This window comes from Meleagris gallopavo, chromosome Z (assembly GCF_905368555.1).
Source record: "Meleagris gallopavo chromosome Z, MGAL_WU_HG_1.1, whole genome shotgun sequence".
Taxonomy (NCBI): domain Eukaryota; kingdom Metazoa; phylum Chordata; class Aves; order Galliformes; family Phasianidae; genus Meleagris; species Meleagris gallopavo.
The window spans coordinates 34,507,341-34,528,165 of NC_139435.1; the positions used below are offsets into that span (position 1 = coordinate 34,507,341).

The following is a 20,825-nucleotide window of genomic DNA, read 5'->3' on the forward strand; positions in this document are numbered from 1 at the left end:
TACATCCATTATCAATGAGGATATTATGATCACCATTCTTAATATTTGTAGTCAATTCTTGAGTATAATGAGGGTTTAATTGCATACTAGAAGGACTTTTCTCACAGCTTTTGAGGGAGCTGTCTGTGTAAATACACTTTCATACTGTTAATTGTGTTTAAACCTACAGCAGACAAATGGGAGAACCATGGTAATTTGCATTTGTAGAGTTTCCAGATGTTGTGAGGTCTAGAATATACATTAGACAAAAAACTGGATTTCATTGAGGTTTTTGCAGTATAACTTTTACACAGGGCATGATGAATGCTGTTTTATGATTACAGAGGTGTTGCACCAGCCCCTGTTGGCAGGGGCTGTTCGTTTTTGGTTTTGGTTTGTGTTGTTGGCTTTTTGTTTTTTTTTGTTTTTTACTTAAAGATACAGCTCATTACATAGGTCATCCAAGAAAGCTCCTGTGGTGGTTATGTATGGGAGACAAGGCATCATATAATGGTGAAGATATTGGGTGCTACTCAGATAATGAGAAGTCCAGCATTGCTGCTGAAAGCCCAGTGCAATGCTATGCACCAATCACCTCCAAATATACTCTGTTTATGATAAGTATGTACCAGTCTATCTAATGTACTTTAAACTTGCCATTTCAAATCAGTTCTGTGCTAAGTGAGCTACATCTGAATTTGCATTGTGGCATCCAGCTTTGAAATTGTCTTATTTATTTGGATTTGTAGGTAAGTTCAGTTCACCTATGAAGCAACAATCAGAGATTCTAACTACACTTTTATTGTTTCTGTCAGAATGGGAGGTATTCCAGCTAAAAGCCATAAAGGAGAAAAGCTGCTTCTATTTATGGGGATCATTGATATTCTGCAGTCTTACAGGTAAATGGCAATTGAATTTCATACTTCTACTGAATAAAATATTTTGAAATTACTTACAAATGTGGACATGTTATAGAGCAGTTCTGACTCTTTTTTTGTGTACTTAGGTTAATAAAGAAGCTGGAACATTCATGGAAAGCTCTTGTTTATGATGGGGTAAATGTTTTTGGTTTTGGTTTATTTTTTATTAAAAGTAATGGAACTTTCGTTTTCTGTTAACCAGGAAAGAGAAAACTCTGGTATATTTTAGTCTACCATCACCTTATCATCTAAACTGTTTCTGAAATCTTTTAGGCTGCTCTTAATACATACTCTGACTTTTTTGTTGACCTTTCAAAAAGCAGGTAAAGTGATTTTGCCTTTGTGACTCACACAGGACAGTGGCCATTAGCAAGACAATAAAAAAAACTCATGTGTTCTGAAAAATATCACTTTCAAATTCTGCAGAGATTTTGCAGAACATAGCTATTTAAGTTTGAACTCATAATTTCATAAATGTAATACTTTTACTTAGAGGTATCTTTCCTTAAAAGAAATAATTACTGGGGCTTTGTTGCTTTGAGTAGGCCAGAAAAATGTGGTACTGTTTACCTGATGTGTTGAACTTTTATCTTGACAGTATAATTTTGTTTTTTTTATAGAAAATGTGACTAAAACCTTTTTCAATCTTGCAGGATACAGTTTCAGTTCACAGACCAAGTTTTTATGCTGATAGATTTTTAAAATTTATGAATACAAGAGTTTTCAAGAAAGTTCAAGGTAAGAAAAATAGTTGAGTTTGCTCTTCTAGGCATTTTCATAATCATTATTTTGTAACACTTTTGTCCCATTAATACAAGAATCCTTTCTACAAGATCATGTAGCACTAACACTAGCAGAACTTGAGTTTTTTTCATTAGAGATAGTGGGATTGTACGCTGGTAGTAGAATTATGTATTTGCTATGCGTGTTTTTTGCTGTATAAAGGGGCGTCTGAAGGTAAGATAGGTTTCTGTATATTGACAGTGATAAAAAAGATAAATTTTGTGAGCTAATTATGAGTCTTGTCCTGCTTCTGTTCACAGCAGTACCCTCAGTGCTTTGTTTAATGTGAATAAGTAAAGATTGATGAAATACCATGTTCAACATGTTTTAATGTAGGCAGTCTTCCCTTTGATATGGCTTTGTTATGTGCTTTATCAAGAAAGAAATAGAAGGTTGGATATTAACTAAGTCTTTCATCTTTATCTCTTGTTTCTACTTTTTGTCTCAATTTCCCCTTTCCTTAACACTTCTATTCATTCTCAAGGGCAAGATGCATACCATTAATAGGTATTTACAAGAGAGAGAAAATGCCAATAGAAACCCATCATCACAGAAGAGGAATATCACTACCAAGAGTTATCCAAAGATTTCGGTTTTAATATTTCAGCGATAATTTAACTTCTCGCTATTGTAACTTCTCAGAAATAAAATGAATTATTAATGTAATTTAAAGAAGACCATGTAACTGTAGATCCTTTTAAATCTCCGAGGAGGAGGAAAGTGACTCTATGCAGACTCTGAGTGACAAGAAACCAGAGAATTAAATGATAGGTACTTTGTGAAGTTATTTAACAAGAAGACTGAAAAGAGAAAGCTGAGAGCTGACAAACTAAAAGGATAGATAACGTACTTTAAGGAGAGTGAGAAGGTATTTAGGTGAACAAAAAAACCTTTTAAATTAATTGTAATTTGTGATTCTTCATGTGCATGCTATGTTGTGACAAGTATTCAGGAAAATAAACTTTTGGAGAGTGTTATAAACACTAATGAAAGGATGGATAATTCTTTTGTGAGTAGGTCATGCTACTAATAGGAGTTTCAGTCTGAAGCATCAGTTTTAGGAGAAACTGTTCTGGTTATCAGAACAATGAGAGTTTTTTGTTTTGTTTTTTTTCCAACAATCATGGCAGCTTATATAAAGCCTTTAATATGTGAGACATACAGATCAGTTGGTTGCGTCCTTACTAACTTCCTGTTTTACTGTGAAATTATTTTTGAAATCTGTGGAGGTGATGAAATTGCACGTTGTTGTTTTTTCTTTTCCATTTGGTAAAAAATTGCGTGTTTCTGACACTTATCCCTTAAGAAACAGTGTCCTGTGAGTTCGGGATTTTTTTTAAAGCAGAGTTCTTCACAAATAAATTTAAATCAACTGGCTGGTTAGAACGATGTAGTTGATAAAGAAGCATATATTCTAGAATGAATCCTCGTTAGCAGAATGCAGTGTAGTAGTTAGCTATCTTGCTTAGCTGTGTGTTCACTGGAGGTGAAAGTTGGTGTGTAGAATAGACACTTTGTTCAAATGCTACAGGATTAATATTGAGCCTATGGCATTGTGTCAAACTGATAGAACAAATTTTGTAAATACCTTTGTGATTAGTGTTAGTCTGGTCTCTTTTAATGTTGTCCTTAGTTACCTGAAAGAAGAAGAATGAAGCCTATAAGGAGAAAGGTAGGAAAAAAATTGAAACGAGGGGTAGAAAAAATTGAAATTTAAGCCAAGGAGGGTGGCTGCAAGTTCTTATACAAACAAGGCGCTAAACGCTAAAACCTTTGGAACAGGTAAATGACACATGTGAACTTAAAATTATCGCTTTATGGCACAACATTGTGATTAATATAAACATAAGATAGCAAGGAAATATGGAAAAAAAAAAATTAAATGAAGTTCAGATGAAAGGAATGATCCCCCTGAGGCCGAGATCTCTTAAACTCTGGAATAATTCTGCTAAAGAGCTAAGTTTTTATGAGACACTACTCAAAGGCTTTATTATCTGGAACCTTTCCAGTATACAGATTTCCTGTACATTTGAGTATTTTCACTTCTTTTTGGTTTTGACTGCTGGATTTATCTCAGTGCAGGATGGGAGCCTTTCTGTATTTGAAAACTATGGTACAACTAAGGGACATGATGCCTTATTTTCTTGATGATTTAAATTTGTCTGTCTCACTTTTTCAAGCCATTAACCTCTTTCAATATTCCGCTGTTATTGATCTATATACAAGGCTATTAATCTACTTTTATGTGGGTTAGTTGTTCAAATACATTATCATTTTTTCATTACCAAAAAAAAAAAAAGTAGGAGTGTTTCTATCTTTAGGAACATTGCTTCTCAACTTCAAGCAAGAAGTTTCAATTTAAGCTCTTAAGCCCTGTTCTGAGTGTGTGCTTTTCACTTAGTGCACAGAATAAACCTCCATAAATAACTATGGAAATGTAGTAAGAAGATTCATCATTGGTTGGAGACTAGCCCAGCAGCTATTTTGTTATATATTTTCTTAGCCATATCCTGGAGCTTCTGATTCCCTTCTTCCAAGCATTTGTCAATCCACAGCCGAGTGGCTTTGATGCCCTTAACTTGAATTTTGTAATAGAGTACACCATAAATTATTCCAGTGCATCTGACATCACTTTCTGCTTATGCATGAGGGTCAGCAGCTGGCAATTAAAAAACACTGAATTAGCTGGCATTCTTCTGAAGGAGAACTATGAACATAGATCACGATTCAGTTGTAGTAACAATGATGAGATCTAGTGTTTCACTCAAAGTGTTGTTCTAAGTGGGAAAGCCCTACTAAGAATTGTAACAGGCATTTTTTGAGTATATAATTAACCAACATTTTGGAAGTGTTTATTTTATCCAAAAAAAGTTTAGGTTTCACACGTGCCACTGAAGAAATTCTGTAATAGCACATACGTCATTATATAGGAATATATAACAGCTCAAGGAAATGGTCATAACTTCTCAGAAGATACCAAAACTTTTCAGTTTTCCTGTTTTGTTTTCTTCTGCATCAATCTGTCTCTGAATACACAGTTTGATACATAGGATGCTGTCTGATACGTAGGAGACTTCTAACAGTGATACAAAGCTTGGTTGACTGATTTGTCTTTTTGTTCCATGATCAATAGGAAACTCCAGAAAGCAAACAAATAAAAGTACTTTGCTCATAGATGTGTAACCAACCAGTGCCTGTGGGTTTAGTTCTAAGCTATTGGATAAGTGATTTTTCTATCTGTATGTATACAGTCTATATACAGTCTACAGTCTTATCTGTACTCAGAAACTCTAGCTTTATAGATGGCTTACCTTTCTGTATGTTGTTGAAGATGTACAGGACGTTGAAGTGACTTAATTCAACACCTGTGTTCATTTGGTAACACAGCTTTAAGGTCTTCACCTTCCAAGAAACGATGCAATTCCATCACAGCCCTAAAGGCAGTATCACAAGAAATAGTGTGTTCCGTCAGCCAGGAGTGGAAGGATGAAACGCAAAGCGTTATTACTGAAGGACAAAGCTACTCCAGCCTTGATGAGGAAGGTAATATCTTTCAACTCAACAGTCTGAACCATATTTTTTAAAGAATTTTGTAAAAGCATGAACTAGAAGGTCTAGAGTCTAGCTAGTCTTCAGAACTTGAGGTTTGGTTATTCTTGGATACTACATGGAAAAAGTAGTTTATATATCAAGGTTACATGACATTAGTTTTCTCCTTGTTTGCAGGAGATCCTAAACCAGTTTGTCCAATAGTTAGCAGACTAAGGCCAGAGCCAGTGCTATTCTTTTGTCTGATTTCTAGATGGATATGTCACGTTGTTTTCAATCTCAATTTGTTTGCCCTAGAGTCTTTTTGAAGAGACAGAATTTGTTCCTTTCAGAGATCATTTTCAGCCAGATGCAAAGGAGAACTGACCACCTAATCCTGTCTGAAAAGAAGGCTCACATAGTGTGAGAGCGGTCCTGGATCTTAGAAGAATTGATCATATATTCATACTGCTGTTTAATATTTGTTCCTTTGGTTGCTTTGTATTCTGCTGAATGTACTGACTAGCAGTTGAAATTTGCCTTGTAAAGACTGTGGGCATGGGCGCATCACAATATCGTCTATTCAAATATGTTTAGAAGCTTGGAGAACCTAGTGAGAGTACCAGGTAACTCCATAGACTTGCATAAGGGCTTCTGAATTCAATCTGAAATGGAAGTTGTTAACGTTCTTTATTCTTGTATATTCAGTGCTAGGTTCACGCCACCAGCCAGATTTAGTACCAAGCACTCCATCTCTGTTTGAAGCAGCTTCTCTGACAACCACAGTTTCTTCTTCTTCCTTGAATGTAGATGAACGTTATCAACGTGATCAGCCTATGCTCTATTCTAGCAGGTAAATTTATTCTAGCTTTTTTTATTATTATTCTATTCTGTATTTAGAAGAGGACTCCCCACCATTCTGGTAAAAGTGTGGCAACATGATCAATGGGAGGAGCCTATGCAAAATTAAAATCAGAGTTAGAGATTTTCTGTGTAGACCAGTATTGACCATTACACTGAAGCAAAACTGCTGTAATCCTATTGGATTTGTTAAGTATTTTGCAAGGGGGTCACAAAGTAAAAAGCATAAACTCAGTATAAATGGTTACAGTATGCTTTGAATGTTACAGTATGCTTTGGATTTTTTATCATTTTCCAAAACTAAACTAGGCATTGAAAACTTACTTAGGTCTCAGTCTGTTCCACTACCCAAACTATAATAAAATATACAGGATTGAGAATACTTGTTGTAACTTGGCTGCAAAAAAATTTGGTTTTCTAGGAAAAGGAAACTGCTTTGAAGATGATCTTTATTCTGGATGTTCAGTGCTGAATGGTGTGCTTTAAGTTCTTTAGAAGTAACCATTTGCTGAATTTCCTTGAACGTTGAACCAGGGAGTGTGACAAGAGCCTATCCAATTTTAATTCAACACAGATAAAAATGGGAATGTTTTGATGAAGCATGCGAGCTAGCTTGGACACCTTGTAGCTACGTCTGCCTAATTCCATTGCTATGTCAGCAAGGCTTTCTGTAAAGTTTTGTGTACCTGAACTCTACCAAGATATGTCAAAAGAAAAATTTTATATTGTATAGTCTTACCTGCTTGGAGATCTTATTACCATATGTGATGTCACAGACTAGCAGTTTCTTATATCTATTTTTGTCAGTCTGGATAGCTGATGTGAAATCAAGCATCTTGAATTTCTCTGTGCTAATTTGAAGTCCTGCATTATATAGTGTTTATGTAAATTTAGTAAGCAAATTCATGTACCATGATATAGTTCTTTACTTTGTGTTGTCCAAAAAAATCAAGGTGTTTAACAGATAGTTTTGAAGCAGTAGAAATATACTTTCTTATTAAAATGTCATGAGTTGCTTTCATATAAAACATAAAATGACTTGCAGAGTTCCTTGATCAAAGTGCTACTTAAGGTTTTATTTCCATTAAATTGAAGGAAAGCACACAGATGTGGCATCTTGCATAGATCTGTTTTGAAAAATAAAATAAAATCTGAATTAGGTATGGTTTGGTGATGGGTTTTTAGTTACAAAACTGTGACAAGTTGTCACACGTGTCAAATAACATTACTAACAAATGCACATAAGCAGAAATGGAGCTCTTTCAATTTAACTTCCGTAAGTCTTGTCCAATTTATGACAGCTGTAGGACTTCAAAATTCTGTAGTCTTGAAACAGGTCTTAGCTTTGCTAAAATAAGGTTGTTAGAGTATTTAGTTTTTCTAATTTTCTGTAACCATTATATTTTGTATGTATTTTATTATCATGAGTCAGCAAAGAACTGTGGAGCCGACTCATTAAAGAGTTCAGATTTACTGCAAATAAAATACTTCAAATACTTTTTACTCTCTACACATTAATAATAAGGGAAAAGTATGAGTAAGTTCTTGATTTTTTTTTCTCTGTAAATATATTCCAAAATTCTTCTAAAATGAACCAATTTTTCAGCAAATCTACAATCCAGTATTATGTTTGATTCACATCTGGAGATCAACAAATCTAATCACTTAAATTACCTAAAATGTTACCAGTAATGCAACCTTACCTGTCATTACCTTATAAAATCAGAAGAGGACTGTAGTGTTTGCATTTAATTCTGTTTTATCAGTACAAAATGACATACTCTCTATCAGGACAAACCTTGCATCAGTATTCATAGATGTGTGGCTCTCTCCATGTCTTATGTCAAACAAAGGACCTTGCCCTATAGCCAGGTGATCATCTTACCACTCAAATCTCCCATCCTTCTTAGTCCATCTGTAACTTCTCAGCCAAGTTCTAATTGATGTCACAATCTGAATACAATTAACAACAATTAGCTTCTATGTCAGAGCAAACAGCTTTCTTTTACAAATTAAGAAAGCTGCTATATATTTGCTGAGTATTAAACTCCTTTCAAGATCAGCGGCTTGGTACCTTCTGCACCAGTGCAAGGTGGTCCTTCCTTCTTCATGGCACTAAATAATACATAGTTTTGCTCTGAAAGTGCCTCCTATTTATTTCCATGGAAACTATAACAGATACAAAGAGTACAATAACACTATTTGATAGAGCAAATTCTCAGCCACAAAACACCATCATTTTAAGCGTAGTCACCATTATTAGCTCTGCATTTTCATCAGTGATGAACAGGAACCTGCATGCTCCACTCATAACAGCCTGCATAGCTGTACAGAACATGGCTCATCTTTCACATCACTGTCGCCACTGCTGAAATCCACCACCCACTGCTTCACTGTGCTTACATACACTGCTTGATCTGTTGTCGATGTTCAGCATGTGTTGGTGAGTGGCAGTGGTGCCACACCTTTGCTTCATCTGTACTTTCATGTCAAATGCCACTGTGTCAGAGTGCCCTTCTGCTGCCATCTGTCACGCAGCAACAACATGTAGTGGAATATTGGTGGGAAGGCTCAGCCTCTACTGCCATACCACCAACTCTGACATTGAAAGCCAACATAATAAAATGGAAGCATTACTTTCAGAGCAGCTCTTGTGAATGCAGCTGTAACTTATGTTTTTATGCCACACTGGAGACATTTCTGTGCTACCGTGAGAAAAGCTGGTAGGGAAATAAAAACACGAAATAATCATGCCATAATGATGTCTTGAGGCTTAGATGCCTTAAATTTTTCTTACTGGAGCTCTGCTTTTGAATAACTCAGCACTTTGCCAATTGTCTCTGATAACATAAAGCCCAAAGCAGTCTTTGAAACAAAGCCTAAATGAATTATTCGTTTACAAATGATATGCGGAATCAAACTCTATAACCACAAAATAGTAATGAAAACAGGTATGATTTATTCAGTGCTGCGCAGACACTGGCTGCAAGGGGGATTGTTCCTCCTAACTTGCACACCATGAGGAAAAATCGTGCTACAGATATAGGCCAAATTAACCCATAATCAGTAGTTTTCCTGGAATTTGGATACATACTCATTACACCCCTGAGAGTTTGTTAACATGCAGACCCTCCCCTCTTACGTGTGCATAGTGGGTCGTGGGATGAAGATCTGTTGTTTTCCTCACGAAGGCTTCTGACCTTCCTTGCTGTAAACTCCTGGCCTTTTGGGGGGCATCCCCCCGAACCGCTTTCTTCTTGCCCTGTGGACATCCAATCACCTCCCTGCCAAATGTCCTCGGCCTGTTCTCAAACCCTTATCTTTATGGCCTTCATCTCCTTTGCTATCCCAGATACAGAGTCTGCCATCGCTTATTTTCTAACAAGCCCTACATTCTTGCTTCTATAAACTATCTCTAACTATCTATCTCCCCTTCACCCCCCTTACTCTCAGTCACTGTGAAGCCTTCTTGCCTTTTTACTTTCACTTATGGGATACGTTTCACCTTTCAATTCCCCCCTTTTCTTTAATCTAGCAGGATTTCCACCTGCTAGATTATTCCTTCTTCGTGTGTGAAATAAGCTTTCCACCTTTTTGCCTTAACTAATGTCTCTTCCATACTTTGTATTCCCTTTTAGTATTCCGGCATAGGCACATAGAACACCTCATTACACACAGGTAAGGCTCACCGATAGTACGATGCATGCCAAGAAAAGCCGCCTTCACCATCCTCTATTCAGTAATCAGCTAGTAAGTGTGCCCCATAGATCTGTTTTGCAGTTGTGTTATTGGTACTTGTCCTATGCAGGACTTTTGTTTGCTCCCAGATTTTCTTTAAGTCTGTTCTCAGATCCTTATTTATGTAAGCACAGCAACTCTGATTTATTATTGTGTACAACCCTCCTTCTTTGGCTATTGATAGATCTAATGCCATCCTGTTTTGGAGTACTACTTTGGACAAAGAGGATACCTCCTCTTGAATTGCTCGTAAGCATTTGTCGTGGCATTTTCTACGATTTGTAGAGTTGCGGAGATATTCACTTATAGCCTTTTCCCGCTGAGCTACTTCTAATATAGGGATAAGGGCTCTCACGAAGCTATGGTATTCTGTCTTATACTTTACCAATGGGTTATTTAACCTTTTAATCCTCCTTGGATTTTGATACTGGCTCCAAATAGTTCTCACTATGCCTGGTGGGAGTTTGAGCTCTCCCATCTCTGTCCAGCCACCAGAAACCTTTACCCAATTGACACCTGCTCATTATATTACTTCCATTACGATATTCATGCCCACTAATTAGAGTGCTGTTACTTTCCTTAATGGCAGCCATTGTGAAGTATAGAAATGTAAAGTTGATTCAAATAGAAGGAAGAAGAGTGACAATCACACATTTAACAATAATACATAAATAAATATAACACAAAACATAGTACTATTGTAACCAAAATACAAAATGTAACAGCACACAACATCAACTTGCCACAGACACCACCTCGTGTACACTGAAATAAAGAAAATTAGTAACCAACTCATCTTTTCCTTATGAGTTTAACTTTAGATGGTACACTTTCCTTGACAGACCAGGTAGTTCCTCAGTATCTTGGAATAACCTCCTGTACCAGCACTATAGTTACTCCACATGCCTTATTAGTTCTACAAGGGAATGCCTCTGGCTACTGTAAAAAGGTATGAGTTCATACCAACATACAGGGATACCTCCCTTTTCTTGGGAGTTCTGAGAAATCAATTTGCCATTGTTGCCCTCCCTTTTAAATCACTAATTAGATTGCTATCTTCTCTAGAATATTTTACAGGTTCTGATTCAGGTTTAGAGATTTTAAGTTTACCGTCTGGAATTAAAGCCTTCAACTACCTGTCCTGCCACCTGACCCATCATCTTATTTCCAGTTTCCTGTACAGTGTTACCTTTCTGATGTCCTTCACAATGTATAATAGCCACGCTCCTTGGTAGATTTACAACATGCTTTTTTCCTTGTGTGTGCAATCCTTGTTCTTTTCAGATGGTACTACGAGTGTGTAGCATCCCAAATACATAATTAGCATTTGTCCATATAATTAAGACTCTTGTCCAGGCAGTTATTTCAGCCTTTTGAGGGAAAGTGCCTCAGGTAATGGTTGTGCTTTGATTACTTTTATCAGTAGCAGCTATTGCATATTCTGCATTACAGTTTCCTTGTCTCACAAAACTGCTACCATTGGTAAACCAGGTGCCTTCTGCGTCTTCTAAGGGTTTGTCCTTCAGATCCGACCTGCTGGAATATGCAGCTTCAGTTGTTTCAAAACAGTCATGAAATACTGGTTCTCCAGCAGTTCCGCTAAGGAAAGATACTGGGTTGACAATATTAGTTACAATTATTTCTATATCATCCTGCTCTATCAGGATGGCCTGCTCAATAAGAAAAGGCTTACTTTTTGTTTTTCCCAATTTGTGTTAAAGGCAGACTTACAATTCTCAATCAGTTAATATTGTTTGGTCCTTAGCTTCAGTTTTATTTAATTTCTTGCCAGAATAACCTGACATGTACAACAATTTATGTATTCCTGCTTGTTTTCTCAGCCTGTATTTAATTGATCCCAAAAAGTAAGCCTTTTCTTACTGAGCATTAGCTCCTTCTACTGTTACAAAATCATCTACGGATGTTAAGAGGCTCCTGTATCCACCAAAAGATAAACCTCTTTATACTGCTCCCCTCTCTTCAGTTCTGACATCCCTTTCACACCGTGCTCATCTTTGCCTTCCTCAGCCTGTGTCCTTACCAAACTTTTCACTTTCCAAACTCTCATCATTACATAAACTACTAACATCATATTTCAGTTCTATCTCCTCCTCCTCTCCAGAGGCTTCCAGTGCTAACACTGGGATTTCGGGTTTCCTAGATCTCTGCAGAGGCTATTCTCACTTCCAGTGCCCTGTCCTCTCCACCTCCCCTTTGCAAGTAATGTTGATAACAGCAGCAGTCTCCATCTGCAGCTCACTCTCTCACACCAAGTTCTGCTTGGAGCGGTGCGGGGGTTGCTCTTGTGCCAGCACAGATAACTCACTTTCTCTTTAACCCTTTTTCCTTTGTACATTATTCCACTATTTGTACCCTCAGTTACACTTCCATGTACCCTCAATTCTACTTCTGTATACCATTAACAATTACCTTTCTTATGCCATCAAAACAGTTTGTCCCATTCCTTTCAAAATCTGCAAACCAAACCGTACAGTTCTTCAACTTCCACAAACACCCAGCACTTGGTCTCTCATGATTAGGGTACTCAACTATAAAACTGGTCCCATTATTCCATTTATGTTCTGGTTTCTTATTCAATATGCCCTCTCTGGCTCACCAGCAATGTTTCTCCAGTGAGCCAAAATACAATGCAGGGGGTCTTCTCAGTATCACTTTAGACACCCCTTGTTCCATAACAGCCTCATAGGTGACACTTTTATGACATAAACAACAACAAAGACAGTGACAATAATCAGTACAATTTATCCTCAGGATCGTTCCTATCTCTGCCTCCCTCCAGGGCCCAACCTTTCCTCTGTATTCCTTTACTGTGATCTATAGCATATGTATTTCCATCATCATCCCAATCTCATTGCATTTAAATGGACAAAATACGTATGTACGAACAAATAACTCAGAGAACAGAACAACTTTCACTTCATCTGTTTCTGGCTGTTTCCCTCACGGGAGAACGAAACAATGGTTCAGGACTCTCTCTTGCTCCATAGCTTAGTTACGTCTCACTCTCACCACACTCACACAATACCGGATCAGTCAAAATATAAGGTCGAAATTTCTTAGTTCGTAGTTCTAATTTCCTCAGAGGATATCTCAAATATTCTGATGGTATTAATTCAGATACACGGTACCGAACATTTGCAACAGATGGTAATAGCAAATATAACCTACAACTCCTGTTATCACAACCAGGAGAACCCAGATAACCATTTAACAGGATACCCACTATATCCTGTCCCCTTACCCTGCGTATGACTTACAAGATCCGTTTGTGGGTGCTCCCCCAAGGAGCTGCTTGCCAGAGCCTACCCAGCAGACGCTGGCTGTAAGGGGGATAGATCCACCTAACTTGCACTTGCACTACCGTCAGGAAAAATCGTGCTACAAATATGGGCCAAACTAACCCATAATCAATAGTTTTCCCGGAATTTGGATACATATTCATTGCACCCCCAAGAGTTCGTCAGCATGCAGACCCTTGCCTCTTACACGTGCATAGTGGGTCGTGGGATGAAGATCTGTTGCTTTCCTCACGAAGGCTTCTGACCTTTCTCGCTGTAAACTCCTGGCCTTTCGGGGGGGGCGTCCCCCCGAACCGCTTTCTTCTTGCCCTGTGGACATCCAATCACCTCCCTGCCAAATGTCCTCGGCCTGTTCTCAAACCCTTATCTTTATGGCCTTCATCTCCTTTGCTATCCCAGACACAGAGTCTGCCATCGCTTATTTTCTAACAAGCCCTACATTCTTGCTTCTATAAACTATCTCTATCTATCTCCCCTTCACCCCCCTTACTCTCAGTCACTGTGAAGCCTTCTTGCCTTTTTACTTTCACTTATGGGATATGTCTCACCTTTCAACAAACATGAGCCTGCTTTCAGTTTTTAAATATGTAATTGACTATGAAATTCGACTCTAAATTATTGAGTAGAATTAGCTTGGCATTTTTTTTTAGGCTGTTTTCCTTCTCCTATCAAAGTGTCCTAGCACAAAGTAAAGAGTACAAGAATTCCCTCTTAATCACTTAGCAGTTTTTGTTTTATGATATTTGAAGGAAATAATCCCATAGTACCAGAACAGTTTATGCATAGGTCCATAATTCCCAGTAGTGCTAATGAGCAGTATGTGTCAACACAGTGAGAAGACAGGTGCCATTGTTTGCCTTACTGAAAAAGAGAGTACCTTGAATACCTTGAGGCACACATACACATTTTTAACTTTGGTGGTTTTTTTTTTTTTTTTTTTTTTTTAATTACCCTGTTTGTATCAACCATGAATGTCATCATTTTCTAAGGAGAGGGCTTATTACGTTCTGTTCTTGGAGTTCCTGAGCATCTGTGATGTAAGGAATTGCTGCCAGTGTGGCTAACCAGAGGTGATATGCTGAGCTGGAGCTGGCTCCTGAGACTTCATCATCTGAGAACAGTTTATCTAATCCTGATTTGGCATGGATTAGAACTAGTGTAACTGATAGATAATATGGAGAAGTGTTTGGGGACTAGTTACTATGGAAAAAAGAGGAACTGAGCAGCAGTAGTGGGGCCTGTCCTGTTTATTATCCTTATTGGTGGCCTGGATGGGGGCATTGAGTGCATCTTTATTAAGTTTGTAGATAACACCAAGCTGGGATGAAGTGCTGATCTGCTTTGGGGTTAGGAAAGCCTCACAGAGGGATCTGGACAGGCTGTGTCGCAGGGCTGAGGGCAGCGGGATGAAGTTCAACAAGACCAAGTGCTGCATCCTGTACTTTGGGCACAACAGCGCCAGGCAATACTATGGGAGTGGGGAAGAATGGCTGGAAGACTTTGGAAGAAGTGAACCAGAGGGTGTTGATGCTCAGCTAAGTGTGAGCCAGCAATGTTCCAAGAAGGCCAACAGCATCCTGGCTTGTATTAGAAATAGCGTTGCCAACAGGAGCAGGGAAGTGATCATCTCGCTGTACTCACTTGAGGTGTGGCTTCACCAGTACTACTGTATTCAGTTTTGGGCCCCTCACTACAAGAAAGACATCGAGGTCCTGGAGTGTGTCCAGAGAATGGCACTGAAGTTGGTGAGGAGTCTGGTGCGCAGGTCTTATGGAGAGTGGCTGAGGGAACTTAAATTGTTCAGTCTGGAGAAGAGGAGGCTCAGAGGGAAACATCACACTGTACAACTCCCTGAAAGGAGGTTGTGGCGAGGTGGAAGTTGGCTTTCTTCTTCCGTGTAACTAGTGATAGGACTGGAGGGAATGGTCTCCAGTTGTGCCAGGAGAGATTCAGGAAAAAATTATTATCTGAAAGAATGGCCTGATGCTGGAATGAGCTGCCCAGGAAGGTGATGGAGTCACTGTCTCTGGAGCGTTCAGCGTTCATTTAGATGTTGTACTGAGGTGATGGTTCAGAGCAAAATATTGGTGAAAGGTGGATGGTTGGACTGGATGGTCTTGGAGGTCTTTTCCAACCTTGGTGATTCTATGATTCTTAGCTGTATTTAAATTTCTCTGAACAATTTTTCATGTTTTTTTGCATTTCTGTTTTTTTGGTGCAGACCACTTGAAATTCTGGAAGTCTTCAAAGGATTATTTTCTCTTACATGGTTAAAACTTCCTGAAACTTCTCAGCTTGAACTGAAATATCCATGAACTAATGTTTTATCAAAAAATCTTTTTAAAGACAGCTTAGCTATCTTTTCAATAGAAAGAATTTATAGGGTTTTTTTTGCTATAGGAAAAATATGCCTTGTGTGAGTCTGGTTTTCTTATGGGAAAACTCTTGTATGTTATATTTAAACGTTCTGTCTGTGTGCCCACTGCCTTTAGATTCTGAAGCTTAGGCAAATTTGCCTAAATTTGATTAAAGGAGGTGCATGCTAGGTGAATATAAATGAACAACTAGGAGGAGGAAGAAGACTTCAGTGCTTCAATGCTAGAAACAGATGCACTGAAACAGTGGGGAAATCCCCATGGAAAAGAAAGGAAACATGACTGTCATTGAAGCAACATGTAATATAAGGCTTAAAGAAAATAAGGTTTTCTTGGTTCTTGTTTGATGGGATTACTTCTGCTTTTTGTGTGCTTTTTGTTTTGTTTTTAAATTAAGAACCAAGATATAAAGTAGACTCCTTTAGGAAGATGAGAACAACAGCACAGTTGAGCTCAGTCAAGGGCGATCATTACTGAGTGGGAGAAAATAACTGTAAAAATAAGTTTTTGCTTGGCTTTTCATTCTCTTTCCAATGTACAAATTAAGAATGAGAACTCTCTGCATCACTGAAATTGTTCAAAACCTCTGTTCCACTCTAATGTATTCTTTTTAATAATCTGTGTGTAGGGTCTTACTCTCTTCTGATGCTTCCTCACCTCCAGATTCTCTTTGAATGCTCTGCAGGAATTCTGCATTCAAACTGAATGATCATCAGTGATGCTACAGTGATGCTGTTGCAGAAAATTAAACTTAAGGACTGCTTATAGCAAATGTGTTGCACTAAGAGATTATATACTTAGATACGTATTTTACATGCATACCTTCTTCCATACATACATACTTACGTATGTGGTTTTTACTCGTATGCATAAGTCTCATATGCATATCAGATTCAGCTCAGTTATTTAATTTGAGAAAAGACTAGTTTGGAAATCTCATTAATGTGCTGGAAGAAGCTGTATTTTGTAATATCTGCGGAACTTGGTATGCATCAGTTTTGTTTTTTTCTTCTCTCTGGTATAGGATTGCTACTGTAGTAGTCAATAACATACAGATAAAAAGGCATAATGCCTAGAAATATTCTGTGGTACTTAATGGAGTTAAATTTTCCTGCTTATCCATTACATTCTACTGGAACAGCAGTTCTGTGACTAGTTTAATAAAAGAAGAAACATAGCAGAAAAGCAAATTGAAGTACACCAGTTTAAAGGGCAGACACTGCTACCTGCAGTCCTGGAAAAGCATCAGAAAACACTGTTAGAGAAAAGATTAAAATGTATTTAATCTTACAGTCTGATATTTTCTTTGTTCTTCCGGTGCCAGCACATATAATGCTGTCATCTAAGCACACAGAATTTTCCCCCTACCCAGTGGTGTCAAAAGTTAACATTTGGATTTATTGGAGGTGTTTTATGAAGTGTTTGTGGAAACAGGAGAGAGAATCTATCTTGAGTAGTTAATGCTTGCTCTGGACATGTAAAAAAATAAAAAAAAGATACGTTTCTCACTTGAAATGCAAAGTAAGGTAACTCTGAATGATGCTCAAGTTTTGCTAATTATGCTTTTATTAAGGCATGTCTAAATTTTAATGACATTAGCATCATATTATACCTGGTATAATGATCTCTGTCTTGTGGTCTTTGTAGTCTTGAGAAAAATTAAACTGAAATCAGATTTTTCTGGCAACTAGCAGGAGTGTTTCCTTAATGAAAGTTTGTAAGACAGTCTTTTTAAGGCTAGTCTTTTGTAAAGTGTCTTTCCCTAGAGGGGATCAGTGCTGACTTAAAAAGCAAAAATCGGTGTGCATTACAATGGAACTAGAACCAAACAAAGAGTAAAGAACTAGCCTTGTGAACACAAGTTCATCCATCTATTTTGAGCATGTGAAACAGTATGGTGCTTTGTAATTGCCTTGAGTAACTCTTTGATTTCATCTGTTCTGTACTCCAATCTTATATATGTACACATGCAGAAGGTGCACCATTTTAGGGGAGAACTAGCCTATGTAATTTCATAAATGAGCATATTTCCTGTTTAAAAAGTTAGTCCTCTCAAAGCATGTTTAGAAAGAAGTAGTATTCTACTTCAGCTACAAATATCTACAAGGTATTAGTCATATTTAATAATTATCATAAAGCAATAAATACAGTATTTGCATCATACCTGTTTATTTTTTGCTCAAAAGAGTAGTCTGTAGGTGTCTTTAAAAAGTTCTGGTGAATAACAAGAGGTGTCACCTGTTTTTTCCTTAATTCCTCAGTATCAATCATAACCTTACACATGCCCACACAGTCCCACTGAAGGACCCTCTTTTGGTAAAAGCATTCACAAGGTGGTTCCACCAATTCAGAAAAATTAAACCCTCCTGAAAAGTGGAAGTTCTGTTTGCAGCAGGCCTGTATAGATCTGTGATTCTGTTGGTACTTGTGACATTACCTGACCTAACCATCAGATGATTGGGATTAGCAATTTTTAGGTAATATGTATTGGCAAAACATGTCTCACTAGCACATTGCTAGCACACCTTTGTGCTGAATTCTTTTTTAAATCTCGCTGTTTTAAGTATTAAAACAGTACTGCATATCTGACCACGGTGAACCTTCCAAATGTCTTCCCTTGGGACATACTGCCTACCACATACTAAGTCAGTATGCAAAGGTACTATAGACTTCATCAGCATCACTTTAAATGATGAGTTCTCACATTTGTGTTTCCTTATTTAATGAGGCCCCTTGTCCTTTAGGCTAGATGAACAATGTGACTGCATTTGACATTGCAATTAGAAGAAAGGGATTGTTGTTGTTGTTGTTCTTTTTAGCACCTCTTAAAAGAAGTCTGTTACATTGGTTTGAGTTTTCGTTGGAAGATCTCTGCATTATATAATAAAATAGGCATGCTTCCATCTGCCCTTACTGAATTAACTGGGTAAAATCCCACTCAGCTGTTGATACCCTGTGCTCTCACATGCCTCACAAGCATGAGTGCTTTCCTTCACAGAAAAAAAGAGCAAGTGTTTCCTTGCATGAATTTGTCCCTGTAGGTCCTGACTTTATAGTCCATACTCATCATCCTTGCAATTCTCATTTCACAACTAATACTTTCTGGAAGGAGGACTCTGAGGGCCTTCTTTGAGCAGAATTCATGTAAATCCCTCCCCAAGACTGCACAATATAGACTGAGTTTCTGAATGCTGATTGCTTACACGTGTGATCTCTTCAACTGCATGTATATGTCAGCTGCAAAAATAATAAGCCTTATGATTTTAATTGGCAATTGCAGCAGAGTTATGTGTTTGTTCACCTTCATATAATCATAGAGTCACAGAATGATTTTTACGACTGTTCACACATCATGGTTTGCCATTAGCATGAGTTTGGTGGCGGAGACTCTCACTGTCAGACTCCATCACTTGGAAGACAAAAGCAGCATTTAGATCAGTCCTATTTACTTTTTTTTTTCAAGCCTGTAGCTTTGATGCCTGTGAACAATGTTATTAAAAGATGACTTGGAAGAGTTTTTATGTTTGTCCTACTTCTTCAGGCATGCGTGAAATTTATAAAGTGCAAGATTGGGTTTTAGAAATGATGTCTACACTGTAAACATGAGACCCATTTTGAATGGACCCATAAATATCTGTTGTATCCATGGTAGATTTTCCACAGTTGCTGTTTGAGCAGTATCTTTCAGCAGTAGTTGTACTGCCCATTGTTCTATGAGACATTTTTCTGATTAACCCCTAAAGACACATTTTAAAGCTTATGATGCAGTGAGCTGATAATTTTCTTAAAATTTTGTATAGAAATTACGTAATAATCTTACTGAAGATTTTGCATCCCAAACCCCATTTTCCATACCTCCAAGAAGCAACCCCTAATTAACTTCTTCTTTTTGAGCTAATTTTTGCCTCTAATGTCCAGGAGAACAAATTAGAAGGACTCTGAAAAATGCAGGGTTTATTTTATTTTCTACTAAAGAAGAAGAGAACTTAAGCTTTTTTATTATTGTTATTCAGTGTGTTAAAGTATTCTGTTTTAGAAGGTCCTAAGTACAGCTTTTCCCCTTGTTTAGTCATAAGGTCAAAATAATTATTGTTTCTGAGAATAGGAGCACATTAAAACAGAGACTTAAAAAAAAAAATAAAAAACTTATTTTTCCTCACTTTTCATAGGTGAATTGGAAACCTTGTTATGTTTATCTTAGGGATGCATTTTTTCATGCTATTGTTACAAGGCAGGTTCAATGAACAAGCGTGGTTTTCTGCTATGGAAATAATTTCTAACTAAAAAGATATAATTAAAAAGGTGTTATTACATTATTGCATATAAGCAGTATACTGTAACTGTGGCAGAATTCAGCTTTTGGCAGAAGTCGTTGCTTTCCTACTGACACCAACATGGGCTCCAGATGCAGACTAGGATAGCACTGACGTTAAATTTCCACTTTCTGCTTTATGCACTTTACTGATTAGCTTCCCAAAATGGACTGCATATGTTCTTTTAAATGTAAAATTAAGTTTTCTTAGAGAATTTTTGGAATCCGACCAGTCTCTGGTTATTGAACTTAGGATATATGAAAGAAAGCTCTGTCATTCAGCAGTTCTTCTGTACTTCTTTCAGAAAGCAATTCTTCTTGCATGAGTATTAGACTTGATCTCTGACTATTCAGTGTGAAAGCCACAGTAGCAAGAAGGTTGTTACCTGCAGATAAGTTGTAATTAAAATATGGAGCAGCATCTCTGTATTGTTTTGCCTCTTCTTTCATGCCTGTTTTTGTGCAGGAGCCTTTATTCCCTGCTGGTTTTCTGTGCAAATTTACTCTGTATTTTCCTCTACCCCTTTTCTCCCTTTTACTTCTGTACGGTATTATCCGTTTCTATATGTTCTCGCTTTTTTAGGAAATTCACTAATGAATAACCAAGCTGTAGCATTAATGGGACCTGCTCTTTGACTTCTCTTTCCGTGTTGTTTCTGTGCCAACCTCATTTGCTTTCTCTCCGTATAGTGGATTCCTGCAGCAGGCAGATCTGCGTGTCACCTTGCATACCATAAAAAGAGGCACGCTCTGAAGGGCAGATGGCACAGTCTTTATTATATGCCATAGAGTGGTAGTTTAACAATCCCATCCCAGTGCTGAACTCATTTTGCTGTTGCTTGCAATCCAAGGCAGACTGTGAAGTAAAGTAGATGATAACTTAACGAACTAGCAAATTAGCAGCAAAAAAACCCACAACAAGCTAGTGCATTCTAATGAGGAAGTGGGAAAGGAAAGTAGGTATAGGAGTAAACTGGTGAATTAACCAGAAGAGAACAGTAGGTCTAGG

At 37.6% G+C, this 20,825-nt stretch overlaps 1 protein-coding gene across 8 annotated transcripts in view; it reads left to right on the forward strand.

Annotated features, from left to right (window-relative positions):
• Positions 1-20,825, forward strand: part of PIP5K1B (phosphatidylinositol-4-phosphate 5-kinase type 1 beta) — a 98,745-nt gene that overhangs the window by 70,587 nt on the left and 7,333 nt on the right. For 6 of the 8 annotated variants that reach the window (XM_085213752.1, XM_085213751.1, XM_085213748.1 and 3 more), the window contains 5 exons: positions 795-878; positions 986-1,034; positions 1,553-1,637; positions 5,070-5,225; positions 5,919-6,063. In XM_085213752.1, coding sequence (XP_085069878.1) covers positions 795-878; positions 986-1,034; positions 1,553-1,637; positions 5,070-5,225; positions 5,919-6,063 — 519 coding nt within the window. Of the gene's footprint in view, positions 1-794; positions 879-985; positions 1,035-1,552; positions 1,638-5,069; positions 5,226-5,918; positions 6,064-6,492; positions 7,571-9,709; positions 9,750-20,825 lie in introns of those variants that run through there. The other 2 variants (XR_014880565.1, XM_085213749.1) reach the window with 2 other exon arrangements.